At 56.5% G+C, this 14,430-nt stretch overlaps 2 protein-coding genes across 3 annotated transcripts; one reads left to right on the forward strand and one right to left on the reverse strand.

The window, feature by feature from the left end:
* Positions 1 to 2,738: 2,738 nt before the first annotated feature.
* On the reverse strand, positions 2,739 to 10,739 carry DMAC2 (distal membrane arm assembly component 2). 2 transcript variants are annotated; one of them, XM_045780939.2, is made up of 6 exons: positions 10,590 to 10,739; positions 6,926 to 7,122; positions 5,525 to 5,605; positions 4,546 to 4,682; positions 4,286 to 4,448; positions 2,739 to 3,836 (listed from the first exon to the last, which is right to left on the reverse strand). In XM_045780939.2, the coding sequence occupies exons 1-6, from the start codon at positions 10,722 to 10,724 to the stop codon at positions 3,659 to 3,661; spliced, it is 891 nt and encodes a 296-aa protein (XP_045636895.1). In that variant the 5' UTR covers positions 10,725 to 10,739; the 3' UTR covers positions 2,739 to 3,658. The 2 variants fall into 2 exon arrangements, with proteins under 2 accessions (XP_045636895.1, XP_045636975.1); XM_045781019.2 differs by having other exon boundaries at positions 3,700 to 3,836; positions 4,269 to 4,448.
* Positions 10,740 to 10,745: 6 nt separating this feature from the next.
* Positions 10,746 to 13,335, forward strand: ERICH4 (glutamate rich 4). The gene is made up of 3 exons (XM_045781132.2): positions 10,746 to 10,994; positions 12,256 to 12,467; positions 12,996 to 13,335. Exons 1-2 carry the CDS (start codon positions 10,821 to 10,823, stop codon positions 12,454 to 12,456), a joined length of 375 nt encoding a protein of 124 aa, XP_045637088.2. The 5' UTR covers positions 10,746 to 10,820; the 3' UTR covers positions 12,457 to 12,467; positions 12,996 to 13,335.
* The last annotated feature ends 1,095 nt before the right edge of the window (positions 13,336 to 14,430 follow it).

Below are 14,430 nucleotides of genomic sequence, written 5' to 3' on the forward strand. Positions count from 1 at the left end.
GGGGGCGGGGGGGGGGGGGGGGAGGGCGGGGAGGGAGGCCGCCAGGGCCCCAGGGGCCGGGAGGGGCTGGGGCGGGGCCGAGGGAGGAGGGGACGGGAGGGGAGTGGAGGGGAGGGCCGGAGGCCGACCTGAGGGATGGGGCTCTGGCGTGTTGGGGCTGGTTTTCTGGTGAGACAGCGGAAAGGTGCGGGGTGGCCAAAGACAGACGGGGGACCCGGCGAGGCCCGGCGGGGAGAGCCAGGGCCTGGGAGAGTCTGAGGGAGGGTGAGGCTGAGGGGCCAGGCCCGAGCCTGGGCTGGGCAGTGGCGAGATGGCCCAGGGACAGGCAGAGTCCCAAAGTGGCGGAGCTGGGCGGGGAGGAGGGGGGGCTGACGCCTGGCTGCGGAGGCGGCCGTGAATGTGCTGAGGGGATGGGTCGGCCGTGCCAGAGATGGGGTGTGTTGTGGGCCCCGGAGTCAGGGTGGGGGTGGGGAAGGGGCTGGTGGGGAGGAGAGACGGACTGGGTGGGTGGGGAAGGAGGGACGGGGGAGACCTCTGGGGCAAGTGGGGGAAGGGAGAGGAGGGACAGAGGGGGTAGTGGAGAAGAGAGGGCTGCAGGGAGAGAGGGAGGGGAGGGGTGTGGAGACGGGGAGTGAGACAAACCGGGTAGCCTGATGCCCCTGTGCGGGAGGGGAGAGTGAAGTTGAGAGGCAGGTCGGCGACCTGTGGGGTGGGGCTGAGAAGGGCGTCTGCGGACCTCCAGAGCCAGGGAGGAGGGGGAGGGGACCAGATGGAAGGCGAAGGGGAGGCGGAGGGCGGTGCCAAGCTAGAGGCCAGTGGAGGGTGGGGTGGGGGCACCGGAGGCCCTCGAGCTGAGCTGACCCTCTCACCTCCTCCACGCCCTTTGGTGCCTGGTGTTTGCCTTGTGGAGGCGGGATCCATCCCTATCCCGTCCCCCCCCCAGCCCCGCCCACAGCTGCACAGTGACTCCGGGAATACTCACATCCGGCCCCCTGGGACCGGAGAGGGTGTCTGCCTGTGTTTGTGTCCCTGCCCTCCAGGGCCCCTGCTGTTGGGGCTACAACAGCTGTCTGGGGAGGTGGGCAGGTGGGGCCTCCTTAACCCTGACCTCCTGGAACCTTGGTGGGGGGGACCAAGGGCCCCACTGAGCCTGGCCTGACCCCCTTGTCTCCAGCCTGGGTTGGGAGGACTGTCTGGATCATCTCTTCCTTGGCACCTTGTCTGTCAGCAGCCCTTGATTATCTGTCCAGAGCTGATTTCCAAGCCCCAAGTTTGAGTAATGGGGCCCGTGGGAGCAGCTGGAGGAAGAGCGCGCCGAGGAGTGTCGGGTAGTCATGCCCTAGAAGCGGGAGTGGGCAAGGACAGCCAAGGGCCCAGGGTAGGGCCCTGAGCACCCGGGGAGGGGTCTCCACCCCCCCACCCCCGGCCCCCCGCCCCGGGCCTGGGAGAGGGAGAGGTGGCAAGGCCCCCCGGAGCTCCCCTGGCTCATCTCACTTCTCCCAGCGGAGCTGACACTGCTCCTCCTGGGGGTAGTTAGAAATCTCAGGGTACGGTTTTGGTTGCTATGGGCAGCAGTCTGGATCCAATCAGGAGAAACCACCCAGCAGTTGTAACAGGGACAGTCCATCCCGGAGAATGACCCAAGAGGTGCCTTACAGTTGGGGCTGGAAGTGTGCCTCCCACATGAGCACCCCTGTCCAACACCGACCTCCCTGAGCTCTGGGCGCCCCCTCTGGATCATGCCAGGGCGGCTCGGCTCCTTGCCTCACTAACCAGAGACCACGCTTGAGTCCAAGGTCCAGTCAGCGACCTGAGAAAGCTGCTAGAGCCATCCAGCTGCACTAGCTAACTCATTATCTCAAGTAAGTGCCCTGGACCGTGAACTTGGCCCTCACTGGTTTAACACCCTTAGACTCGTGCCCCTCCCCCCAGGTTTCTGCTCTATGTTTGCAAATCTTGCTATTCTCCTAGTGTAGAGGCTGCCTTCTCTGGGGGCTAGTGGGTGGCTGTGCCCCCCGAGCCTGCTGAGATGGAACCCTGGGCGGCTGTGGGTCGGGTGAGAGCAGGGGCGCTTGTGAGGAGCCTAAGAGCAGACGCCCACTTCCGAAGCATCTGCCCGGGGGAGGGGAGCAGAGCGTCGCCAGCACAGGCAGGCTGCTGGTCTCCTCAGCCTCCTCGGGGTTCGAGAGCGTCTCTTTCCGCTGGGTCGAACCAGGTGACCCCATTCCACATTTCAGGGTTCCTCTCTGCCAGTCGGCACCCTCACTTGAACATGAGAAAATTGTCAAGACTGGGGATTCAACCATCATCACTCGGCAACCCGCAAACTCAAATGCCACGGTTTCCAGCACTACAGGGGCTTCGGGGGGCAGCACCCCTTCCCAGAAGGCGGCCTGAGCTGAGCCAACAGACCTGTCCTTGTTTGTGAGCGCTCAAGGGCACCCCGCAGAATCTGTCCAGCATCTATCTTTAGAATTGTCATTACTGCCCCAACAGTCAAGTGCAGCGGCCGCAGGATTCCCAGGGCACGTGCCTCAGTTGGCACCTCGTCCCAGCCCCCGGCCAGAGCCCGACTGTGCTGCCACCGCCCGCTTCCCGCCACCAAGGAGCTCAGCACTGCACTCCAAAGGCAGGACCAAAACCAACCCCAAATCCCCACTTTGTGAGTCTATCTCCTGGAACACTCCAGATGCCACTGCTGGGTCAGTGTGGATCCAGTCGGCAGAGAAAAACCACAGTAATTTGAACACATGACATTTAATGTCAAGAACTGTTGACTTTCAACAGTGAATCGAAATAAGGGGTTCACTGATAAGGTGCCTTGGCATTACCGTCAGTGCCCCTTCTGGGACGCAGCGGGGTCTTCGCAGGGGCCCCGGGCACTTCGGGAGCCGCCTGCTGGGGAGGCTGCGGGCCTGGCAGGAGCCGCAGAGCTCACGCAATGGAAGCGAAGGCCTCCCGCTGTCCTCTCTCGGGCGCCCTCTCCCGGCAAACCTTGGCGCGCCACTTAGCAAAGGAAAACCGTTTCAAAGGCGCGTTTCCATGGAGCAGAGGGGAAAGCTGGAATTGGGGCAGAGTCAATACATGGGTAAGCGGGGACACCGTGAGCCTGGGGCGCTCTGGGCGTTGAGCGAGTGGAGGCCGGGGGTGCCGCGGGCGCGGTGAGCTGAGCGCTGTCCCACAGGGAAACGGGCTGGTAGTGCACCTGCATCAGTCAGGGACTCAGCTGGAACAGCAGCACATTCAAATGAGGGTACTTTGAGAAGAGTCTCTACAAGTCAAGAGCGGGGTTTCTTGGCATGGTAGTGGCCAGGTGGGGGGTAAATCAAGAGGGGAAGTCATGGGGGGGGGGTGCACCTCCCCTGGGCCCGGCCCGAAGAGGCAGGAGGAGGCTGTTGGAACCCCGGAGAGAAGCCTGTGGAAAGAGCTGCCGGACAAGGTGACAAGAGCTGTGACCTTTCAGCCCGGGGTGCAGCCAGCCAGAGCCCCTGAGGTGGTGAATAAGTACGCCAGCCTCACGCTCTCCCCTCTGACCGGCCGGCGGTGCCAGCCCCCCCATCACCCCCCCAGCCTCCATGTGGAGTGAACCCAGCAGCGAACTGTCAGCCCTGCCACAGAGCCCTGCTGACGCCCAGCCTGACGAGGAGGGGGCCGAGGGCTAGGCCGGGATGGGGCTGGCTGTGTCCCGAGACTGCTCCTCCGGCCCCGACTTGAGGCCCCGGGCCCAGTCAGCCCCCAGGACCTCGCAGTTAGGCAGCATCTCCTCCACCAGGATCTGCGTGAGGCCCGGGTTGGACACGGCGGGGAGGTCTGAGATGTCCAGCTTGCGGAGGTTCCTGAGAGGAGGCAGCAAGGGGGAGGCCCGCATGAGGAGCGGAAGGGTGTGGAGGGGCGCGCCTGCCCCGGCTTCAGCCCCTCCCTAGCTCTTTAAAATAAAAGTCTTTAGCTGCCTGGAATATGTTCGAGAGAGCTGGCCAAGTACAGACACCCACCGTGGGGATTACAAATGGACACCCTGGCAGCTCCTGTTCGCAACACTGTAAATGTCATCGAGTTTTCATTAAAATAGAAAGGAAGAAAAACAAGGAGTGCTTACCCCCCCGCCCCCAGCAGATTCACTGCGACCGCTCACCTGGGCTCTCCCCACACGCGCTCCAGGTCGGTCGTGGAGGCAGGGCTATGGAGACTGCCTGACCGCCCGCTCCCCGCTTTCCCGTATCTGTGTCAGGTGCCCATCCCCCACCCCCTACCCCGGCTTGGGGCCCTGCCTGGGCTGAGGTCTCACTGGAGGTGGTGCAGGCAGGCGAGGCCCCGTTCAGAGATTCGGGGACAACCAGCCAGCGAGAGCTCCTGCAACGAGTTGGCCAGCGGGTGGAGGCGGCTGAGACACCAGTCATCCACGTGGGGACAGCGCTGCAGCCACAGGGACTGGAGCTCCTTCAGGGCCACTGCAAGGAAGGGGGGGAGGTGAGGCCACTGAGATCCTCTCTGGAGCCCGCCACCAAAGGGCGGATGCATGGGCCCGCCCGTCTCCACCCCTCTCACAGACGCTGTCCAGGCCTTGGTAGTTGATGGCACAGCCGCTGGCGTCCACTGCCTCGACAGGCACCGCCTGGAATGTCATGAAGTCAAGAGGGAAGTGGCCACGTGCATTTGACCGGATCCACTCCTTGCCCTGAAACCTGGAAGGGGACAGGGGCTGTGAGCAGGGCACCTCTCCTCCCAAGCCTCCAACCTCCCGAGGACGCTCCCCAGCCCCGTGTGCTGACGGGGTCACACCACATCTGGTGCACCTGATGCTGTACTAAAGCCTTTCCGTGTTGGCCCTCCCTGGGTCCCCGGACATTCCCACGGAAGAGGCAATGTTTGGCTTTTTTTTTTTTTTTTTTAAAGTAGCACCGCATCTAGTGTGGAGCCCAACATGCGGCTTGAACTCACGACCCTGAGATCAAGAGTCAGACCCTCAACCGACTGAGCCACCCAAGCGCCTCTGTTGGTCATTTTTACTGCGGGTCAGAAAAAACTGATTACATAAGAGAAGCGGGCAAGAGTACAAGAATCTTCACAGCCAAGCAAAAGTCGAGACCAACTCAGACGTGTAGTGCTGTTTCTGAGGAACGGGCTGGAGGAAGGTGCTCAAACCAAGGGAAATTTTCATTGGAGCCAAGTGAGGGGTAGATGCATGAGCTACGTTTCTCAAAAAAGAGGAAAAATAAAGGAGAACAAACAAAGAGGAGGAGGGAGGGAAGAAGGAAGGAAAAGGAGCACCGACATTTACTGAGCTCCGGTGCTGCGCCAGGCCTGTTCCAAGTGCTCCCACTGCAAAGTGTCCCTGATTCTTTCCAGCAAACCTTGTAGATTCCACCCAACCACCGGCCCATTTTACAGCGGGCAGAGCGGGAGCTCAGGAACAAGCTCCAAGGGGCGGGGGGGCAGAGCCCGGGGCTCCCGGTAAGTCCCAAGAGCCTGGGGCTCAGCGCTGCGCAGCTTCCCCCACCCCCTGCTGACACTTTTGCCCTCGTACTTGACCGCGCCTCCTTGCTTCAGGATGAAATAGACACCCGCGACGTGGGGCCCGAAGCGCTCCTGGATGTAGGTGAAGGGCCTGTGGAGAGAACGGTGGCTGCGTCAGCCCCCCGTGCCACCGCGAGGGTCAGAGTCCGCAGCACCGGGACTGAGCCAGGCTGCAAATAGTAACTGAGTGTCTATTAAGTGCCGGGCACCAAGACAGAGAGCGTCCCCGCTCTGTGAAGCTAATTTACAGAAGGAAACCTAACAAACCCGGAAGTTAAGAGCAAATTGCCGAATCAGATCCACCGGGGAAGTAACACAGAGGGAATGACTCCGGAGTGGCTTGGGGCAGGGGTGGGGATGGAGAAGCCTACTTCAGTTCGGGTGTTAAGAGATTGACTTCTTGCAGGAGGTGATGCTTGAGCAGAGATTTGAGTGGTGGGAAGAAATTCAAAGGTCAAGGCGTGAGCCTGCCAGGCCAAGGGAACAGCTAGCGCAACCGCTCAGAGGCTCAACTTCGGAGGGCAGAATAAACAGCAGTAAGAACACCATGCTGGTGCGGGTAAGGGGAGTCCCTGGTAGAGGTCTCAAAGCTCAGATTTTAGACCTTGGAGTCTGGCTTTTATTCTAGCTGCAATGGGAAACCATTTGAGGGTTTTAAATAAAGTGGTGTTTTCTATTTTAGGATTTTTTTTTTTAAGATTTTATTTATTCATTTGATAGAGAGAGCACAAGCAAGGGGAGCAGCAGAGGGAGAGGGAGAAGCAGACTTCCTGCTGAGCAGGGAGCCTAATATGGGGCTGATCCCAGGACCTTGGGATCATGACCTGAGCCGAAGGCAGAGGCTTAACCGACTGAGCCACCCAGGCGACCCTCTGTTTTAGTTTCTTAAGAGTCCTTTGGATGACTTTTAGACCGTAACAAACTGGAGGGGGCAAAAGGTGACCAGTTCAGATTACTGCACTCAACCAACCATAAAATGAAGGAGCTCCGACCAGGCTACAAATAGTGAGGAGCTTAACAACTGGGCACATCTGGGATGGTCTGGTATTTTATTGGTGGACTGGATGTGGAAGCCAGAGAAGGAAGAATAATCAGGGAAGACTCCTTAGAATTTGGCCTGAATAACTGGGGACAGTGCTGCTGTTTCCTGGGATGGGGAAGGCTTGGGGGTGAGTAGACTGTCTTAGGGGGAAATCAAGGGTTTGCCATTGGCCATGTTCGGTTTGAGGTGCCAGCACGACCTCCAAGAGATGGTGGGCAGCGGGTCACCTCTATGAGCTGGAGCCCTTGGGAAAGGTGTGGCTGGAGAGGATGCAACTTGGCAGGCCTGGTATAGAAGCGGCAGGAGCAGGATGTGAGTTCTGCCTGTTCAGGCCCCAGCAGCAGGCTCTCGCCTGCCAAAGCTTCTCACCGATTTTTCTGGTGCACCGTCAACACCTGCTTTCGGAGCAGGTACTCCCTGAGAGCCTGCACGTCATAGAAGCGGTCAGCCAGGAACTGGAGCAGCGACCTCCCCTTCTTCTGACTGCCCTCTGGGCCCACCGCCCTGCTCAGGCCACGGATACCCCTGGTACTCAGGTTCCATACTGGCGTTACCAGGTGCAGGCGCTGGGGAGGAGCGGAAAGGAGAGGCTGAGCCTGGAGCCTCCTATGAGTGTCAGAGTCGGATCCCCCTGCTCTTGGTCCATGAAACTCTCCCCTGCCACCCTCCTCCCCACTGCTGCTTCCTGGCCCACAAAATTCTCCTTTCAGAACTTCCAAATTCTGCTTTTGAGATCCCCCAAATTTTCCCATGTTTTCCCTTAATCAGCCCCAAATTCTTTGATTTGGCCAAACATTCTTGGTCTTCCCAACTCTCCCCGGGTGTTTTCCCAAACCCCTATTTTTGTTTTAAGACCTCTATTATCTGACTTCTTAATTTCCCACAAAATACCCCTTAACTTTATCCAGTTTTCCCTGGATTCTTCCTGAATAACTAATTTCTTTCCCCCAAATATCTGAATTTCTGTCCAAACCACGATTAATTTACCCCGTAAAGCTCCCAAACTCTTCCTTCAATCTCTTCTCAGTCTTTTAGCCTGCTTCAGTTTCTTTTTCTGCTTCAACCAAATTTTCTCGGTAATTTGCCCAAATCCTTATTTTCCCTCAAAATTCCTATGTTCCCAACCTCTCACCTTACTTTTCCCTAAATCTATTACTTGATTTAAGGTCTTTCTAAATTCTCCCCTTAATTTCCCCTAGGTCTTTCCCTTGGAACTCCCATACTCATCTTTTGGTTCCTGTCCCTCACTTCCATCGTCCCTTTGGTTTTCCATAAAAATGCGTAACTATCCCATGAGCTTCCCTCACCTGTACCCTTTGTTCTCCTAGCCTTGGACCTCAAAGCCCGGCATCTCCACCAAACCCTCTTCCCTGGCCGATCCCACTCGCGCACGCCCGACTCCCAGCGCCCGCAATCGGGTGCCTCCCTCTGATTGGCTGGGTGCGCCAACTTCGAACGCGCTCCCTGCTTCCCGGTTGGTTTCTCTCCGCCAAGTCCCCGCCCCGCTTTCTCTCCAAAGCGCCCCGGCTGCCCTGCGACTCGCACCGATCATTCTGGGCTCCCGAAGGTCGCACGTCAGCGCTCCCAGCATGAGCCTTAGCGGGAGAGGCCTCCTGCTCTCTCTTGCCCGTTGCTCCCTGGGAGTTGACAGAAGCCCTGAAGGCGGAGGCAGCAGAGCGGACTTCAATTTAAGGGCTCTAGGAGCTCCGGTCACTTACCGCCCCGGACGCCACCATCTTGCTAGGATTACGTAACCGGAAGGGGCTGGTTTTTCTTAGCCCGCCCACTCTGTTCAGTTTGAGACTCCTTTGCCGTGGCCACGCCCCCTCCATTTTCCGACTCTCTTAAAGGCACCCGCACTTTTTTCTACTCTGGTTTAGAGGTTGCTCCGAACGCTATTTCCACGGCCCTTAACAGTGAGACTCTGCAGCCTTTCCCTGGGAGAGAGCGGTTAGTCCTTCCTGTTAGAGTACCCTCCCTCCGACTGTACTCACAGTCCCTCCGAGCTTGCCTCTTCCTCCAGCTTTCATTCACTACCTCCTTAACGAGTAGGAAACTGACCGTGTCATTCTTTCCGCCTGGGTCAGGGAAGGAAAAGGTCTAGTGGGTGGTGAGGTTAGACTTCAGGGTAAGAGAGGTGAGATCTCAGAGTATTGTGATCTCGATTTCAGTTTGGAGTTCAGCGCTCTCAGCGTGAAGATTTAATGTAAAGTCTTGTTGAAAGAATCATTCATTCATTCGCAGAGATTTACCGAACACCTGCCACGTGGCCCAAACCATTTTGGGTGCTGAGGTTACCATGGTGAACAAGACAGACCAAGCCCTTGTCTCAGGGAGTCAACATTCCAGGCTGGGAGAGTATGGACAAGAAACAAATGAATTAAGCAAGATAATTCCAGATAATGTTTGATAAAAGACAAATAAGAACACGCAGTATAATGGGCAGTGACTAGGGTGTAAGGGCATCAGCAAAAGCCTTTCCGAAGAGGTGATCTTTAAGTGGAAGTGAGGGATGAGAAGGAAACAGCCATTCAAAGATCTAGGGAAAAAGTATTCCAGTTGCGGTAACAGCCAGTGCAAAGGCCCAGGGGTTGGGAACCAGCTGGCAGAGAGAAATAGGAGATGAGTGAGAGGTGGGCAGGATGCTGACTGCCGAATTCCATTCTCAGGGGAATATCGTGATCTGATTTATGCCTTTTATTTTTTAAAAAAGATTTTATTTATTTATGTTAGAGACACAGAGAGAGTGAGTGGGGGGAGGAGCAGAGGGAGAAGGACAAGCAGACTCCGTGCTGAGTACAGAGCCTGGCACGGGGCCGAACTCACGACTTGGAGACCATGACCTGAGTTGAAATCAAGAGTCAGATGATTAACCGTGAGCCACTCAGGTGCCCCTGATTTATGTTTTTTTAAAGATCGTTTTGGTACACGTGGGTGTCTCAGTCCATTAAGTATCTGCCTTCGGCTCAGGTTATGATCCCAGCGTCCTGGGATCGATCCCAGCGTCGGGCTTTCTGCTTGGTTGGGAACCTGTTCCTCCCTCTCCCTCTGCCCTTCCCCCTGCTTGTGCTCTCCCTCTCTCTCTTTCTGTCAAATAAATAAATAAATAAAATCTTAAAAAAAAGATCATTTCTGCCAGGTGGAGAACAGACCTTAGGCAGAAAGGGTAGCAGTGGGGGCCGGCAAAGAGACTACTGCAGCAGTCCAGGCAAGAGATGAGTGGGATGGGAGCAGGGATGGGGCCGTAGGAACTGGTGAGAAGTGCTCAGATTATGAGTCTATTTTGAAGGTTGAGCCAATAGCTCCAGAAACTAAAAGGATGGGGATGCCACTTAGGGAGACAGGAGACTGGGAGAGTGACAGGTTTGAAAGGCAGATGTGGTGGGCTGATTAGTGCCCCCCCCCAAAAAAAATTCATGCCCTGATCCTTGGAACTTGTGAATCTGTTCCTTTGTATGGTAAAAGGAAGATGTGATCAAGTTAAGAATCTGGAGATGGGGAGATTATCCTGGGCGATCAGGATGGGCCCAGTGCGATGACAAGGGTCCCATTAGATCGAGGCAGGGTCAGTCAGCGGGAGATGTGATGATAGGTGCAAGAGTGATACAGGGAAGGGGCGAAGAGCCAAGGACTGCGTCGGTGGCAGCTTCTGGAAGCAGAGGGAGGCCCATATCCAGTCTTTTCTGTGGCAGGGCCTGCGCTGACAGTCATGGTATCTGTGGGCATGTCAGGGGTTAGCAGGACTGGCTGTTCAGCTGTGCGCCAGTAGCCCGGACACTGAGGTTACCACAGCTGAGGGATCGCAGTTCCTCAGGCACGCTAATCGGGAAGCCGTGGGGTGGCCCAAGAGCAGAAGACATGGTCAAGCTGGGAAAGCCAGAGAGTGGAGAGGAAGGAAGTGTGGAGGCTGAGGAGGAGGGGCTGGGGGGCTGGGGCAGGACCCAGGGCGGGACAGGTGAGGCCCAGCATCCAGACACCCAGCCCCCACGAGGGGTTAGGCCTGAGAAGGGGTCAAGAGGGGTGGGGGTTTTACCTCTGGCAGAGGGGCTGTGGCTGGACTCTTGTGAGCAGAGTTGAAGTTAGACTTCAGAAGGAAGAAATTTCTCACAAGGCTGGCAGTTCTCACCAGAGAGCGGACTTTGAAATGCTGACCCAGGCACCCCCACATGCCCTTTGCTCCCCACTTCCCTTGCCGGCTCCTCAGGGGACTGGGCCATTCTGGACCTTGCCACTTTCTGCTCCTGGCCGCCACTGTTCAGAGACTATGGAGCTCTGGAGGCAACTGAGGCAGGCGGGACTGGTGCCCCCGGGGCTGGGCCCCCCTCCGCAGGCCCTGAGGGAGGTCCCCCCAGTGGGGAGAGCTGGCCAGACACTCTTGTCCCCAGGGGCAGACACTGCAGGTGCCAGGGAGAGTCTGGTGTGGATCTGGGAGGAGCTGGTGAGTGAGGGGTTTGGAGGCACAAGAGATGGGGCGCAGGTTGGGGTGGGAAGAGAGAACGGGTGTGTGAATGGGAACAAACAGGATTGCAAAGGGCCAGAGATTGAAGGACAGAAATTCAGAGACGAGAAAAGAGAAACAAGCAGACAGACAGAGACAGAGATCCAAAGAGTGAGAGACCAGAGTAGAGAGAGAGTGAGAGACCGGAGTAGAGAGAGACAGGGACAGAGAGGCGCACAGAGGGAGAGACAGAGGCAGAAGGCAGATTAAACCTGAGACAGAGAGATGAGATAATCCAAGGCAGAGGCAGAGAAATAGAGACAGAAAGGGATATGGAAAGACATAGAGGCAGGGGCAGAGACAGACAAGGGGGACACAGAGAGCAGAGGGACACAATACGGGAGGCACAGAGACACAGAGACAGTGAGGGACGAAGAAAGGGAGAGACAGAGGCAGAGATCGAGAGCAGCTAGGAGAAGCTGGCTGGCAGTCAAGGTCCGGGGCACAGTGAGGACCCCGCCATGTGCCGCGGGCCTGGAATGTTAAAGAGAAGCTTACTTGGGCGCCTGAGTGGCTCAGTCGTTAAGCATCTGCCTTCAGCTCAGGTCATGATCTCGGGGTCCTGGGATCAAGGCCCTCGCAGGGCTCCCTGCTCAGCGGGGAGCCTGCTTCTCCCTCTCCAGTTCCCCCTGTGGGTGTTCCCTCTCTCGCTGCCTCTCTCTGTCAATAAATAAAATCTTAAAAAGAAGCTTACTTATGGCACCTATTAAAGATAGTGAAGTGGTAGGTGCGGGGACCACCGCAGCGGGGGGCGGGGGGGCATGGAGACAAGGGCTCAGCTCTGAGCACAGCAGGGGCAAGTGGGGATTTCTAGCGAAGGAGAGGGTGGAGGTCAGCAGATGGGAAATCAGCAAGCGAAAGCATCAGGGGGAAGGGCGTCTGGCTGAATTGACTTCAGGATTCTTGGGGAGGAGGCCAGGCAGAGGAGGCGTGACCTGGTCAGGGATGGGGGTGGAGGAATCAGCTCCCATACCAGGCGTGGTCAGACGTGGAGGAAGGGAGATTCTTGGTAAAACGGGATTGTACAAGGAAGCGCAGAGATGGGCCGGGGAGAAGGTTGAAGAGCTTAGCTGTAGTTTGGTCAAGCAAAGAATCTTGGCCAGGACTGGAGCAGGTTTGAGGCGGGGAGCACGGTGGAACCCCCCCCCGCCCCCCTGCCCTCCGGGGTCAGATGCCCATGACTCCACCTTCCCACTGGCAGGGGCACCTCCGCCAAGTGGACATCCAGCTGCTGGGCCAGCTGTGCAGTCTGGGGCTGGAGATGGGGGCGCTGCGGGAGGAACTGGTCACCTTCCTGGAGGAGGACGAGGAGCCTGAGGAGAAGGAGGAGGAGGGACACCTGGCGGTCTCCTGCTCAGCCCCACACCACCACCTGGCTGACTTCTTTGAGATGACGATCTGAGGCCCCACCAGGTGCTTCCGAATGATGCATGAATGAGATGCAAATTTATGCAAAGGAGGGGGCTTCTGCAGTCAGATCCCCCTGAGCAAACACATTCTTTGAAGATGTCTGTCTGCATCTAGACTGAGGGGCTGGCCTGCGAGCTCTGGGGGTCTGCAGCCCCTGTGGGAGGTGTGCAGCTGTAGTTGCCCGTGAACTGCAGGTGTGTCGCAGGGGACACGTGGGGCTTTGCAGATGGGATGGGAGATGCTCGCAGATGATCAAGGTGCCCAGTACGGTACCCCCCCCCCCCCGCCACAAGTGGCCATTGAAATGTGGCTGGTCTGAATTGTGGCCTGCTGGACACATATCAAAGGCTTGGCGTGAGAAAAAGGATATAAAACAGTTCAATAATCTAAAAAAATTGTTGGAATGTTAATATTTTCTGCCTAATGTGATAAATAAAAATATTACTACAATGCATTTCACCAGGGTATTTGAAACTTTTTTAATGTGGTAAAATAGATATAATAAAATTTACCATTTTTGCTATTTTTCAGTGTACAGCTCAGTGGTATTAAATCCACGCTCACTGCTGTACAACCACCGGCACCATCCATCTCCGGAACTGCTCGTCTTGTAACCCTGCAACTGGACCCGCCAAACAACTCCCCAGCCCCCCTCCCCAGCCCCTGGCAACCACCATCCTACCTACTGTCTGTCCACATTTGACGGCTCGAGGAACTTCACATCAGTGGGGTCACACAGCCTTTGCTTTCCGGAGTCTGGCTTATTCACGTGATGTCGTCAAGCTTCCCCCGTGTAGCAGCGAGAGTCAGCATCTCCTTCCTTTTGTGGCTGAATGATATTCCTCTGTAGAAACACAGCACAGTTCGTTTATCCGTTTTTCTGTCAATGGGCTCTTGGGTTGGGGCGCCTGGGTGGCGCAGTCGTTAAGCGTCTGCCTTCAGCTCAGGGTGTGATCTCAGGGTCCTGGGATCGAGCCCTGCATGAGGCTCCTCCGCTGGGAGCCTGCTTCTCCCTCTCCCACTCCCCCTGCTTGTGTTCCCTCTCTCGCTGGCTGTCTCTCTGTCAAATAAATAAAATCTTAAAAAAAATAGGGGCTCTTGTGTTGTTTCCACCTTTCGGTGACTGCAAATAACTTTGCTGTGCACAAGGATGTGGAAATATCTATTCAAGTCCCTGCTTTCCATTCTTTGGGGTATATGCCCGGAAGTAGAATTGCTGGGTCATAGGGTAATCCCATGTTTGAGGTTTTTTTTTAAGATTTATTTATTTTTATTTAAGAGACAGGGAGAGAGAGCAGGCGGAGGATCAGAGGGAGAGGGACAAGCAGACTGTGTGCTGAGCAGGGAGCCTCATGTGGGGCTCGATCCCAGGACCCTGAGACCATGACCTGAGCCGAAATCAAAAGTCGGACGTTCAACCAACTGAGCCAGCCAGACGCCCCCTTTTCCGTTTTTAAATACGAACGCTAGATGATTTTAAATTACGTACGGATCTCCCGTTGTACTTCAGCCCAGCACTGTTTGAGACGATTGAAAATGGAATGTGGCTGTGAGCAGAGGAGCAGTGGGGTTTCTAGATGTTCCCAGATGAGTTGCAAACGTGTCGTATCTGGGGATGGAGGCCCAGGAGAAGCCCACCGCACATGTAACTATTCCCGAGGTCTACGTTCGCAGAGAAAAGGCCCAAGTCAGCGGGTGGAGGGCTCCAGCGTGGGGAGACACATCTCTTCAGGGGAGACATCTGGACATTCGTTGAATCATTACTCCCAGTGAAGACAAACGCATGCTTACATTTTTGCAATTTTTCATCAAAACACTTTCTAGTTAAAAAAAAAAAAAGTGGGATGTGGAGGCGATCTGGCTGCGACATCTGTCACCCCATTGATCACCAGGGTTGATTCGGCGGAGCTGGCTGGCTAGGCGGTTGTCCCCTCCCTCCCTCACCGCTCTGCGTGCGTCCTTCCTG

Source organism: Ursus americanus, chromosome 21 (genome assembly GCF_024610735.1).
Source record: "Ursus americanus isolate L20-20 chromosome 21, mUrsAme1.1.p, whole genome shotgun sequence".
In the NCBI taxonomy this organism is placed as follows: domain Eukaryota; kingdom Metazoa; phylum Chordata; class Mammalia; order Carnivora; family Ursidae; genus Ursus; species Ursus americanus.

Coding starts and splice junctions, on each gene's coding strand:
- DMAC2 (XM_045780939.2), bottom strand. CDS start 10,724: ATGTGGGGGTGCCTGGGTCAGCATTTCAAAGTCCGCTCTCTGGTGAGA. Junction 7,123..10,589: donor CCACAGCCCCTCTGCCAGAG/GTAAAACCCCCA, acceptor GCTCCTCCCCAG/CGCCTGCACCTGGTAACGCC. Junction 4,449..4,545: donor CCAAGGCCTGGACAGCGTCT/GTGAGAGGGGTG, acceptor CCTTCCTTGCAG/TGGCCCTGAAGGAGCTCCAG.
- ERICH4 (XM_045781132.2), top strand. CDS start 10,821: ATGGAGCTCTGGAGGCAACTGAGGCAGGCGGGACTGGTGCCCCCGGGG. Junction 10,995..12,255: donor TGTGGATCTGGGAGGAGCTG/GTGAGTGAGGGG, acceptor TCCCACTGGCAG/GGGCACCTCCGCCAAGTGGA.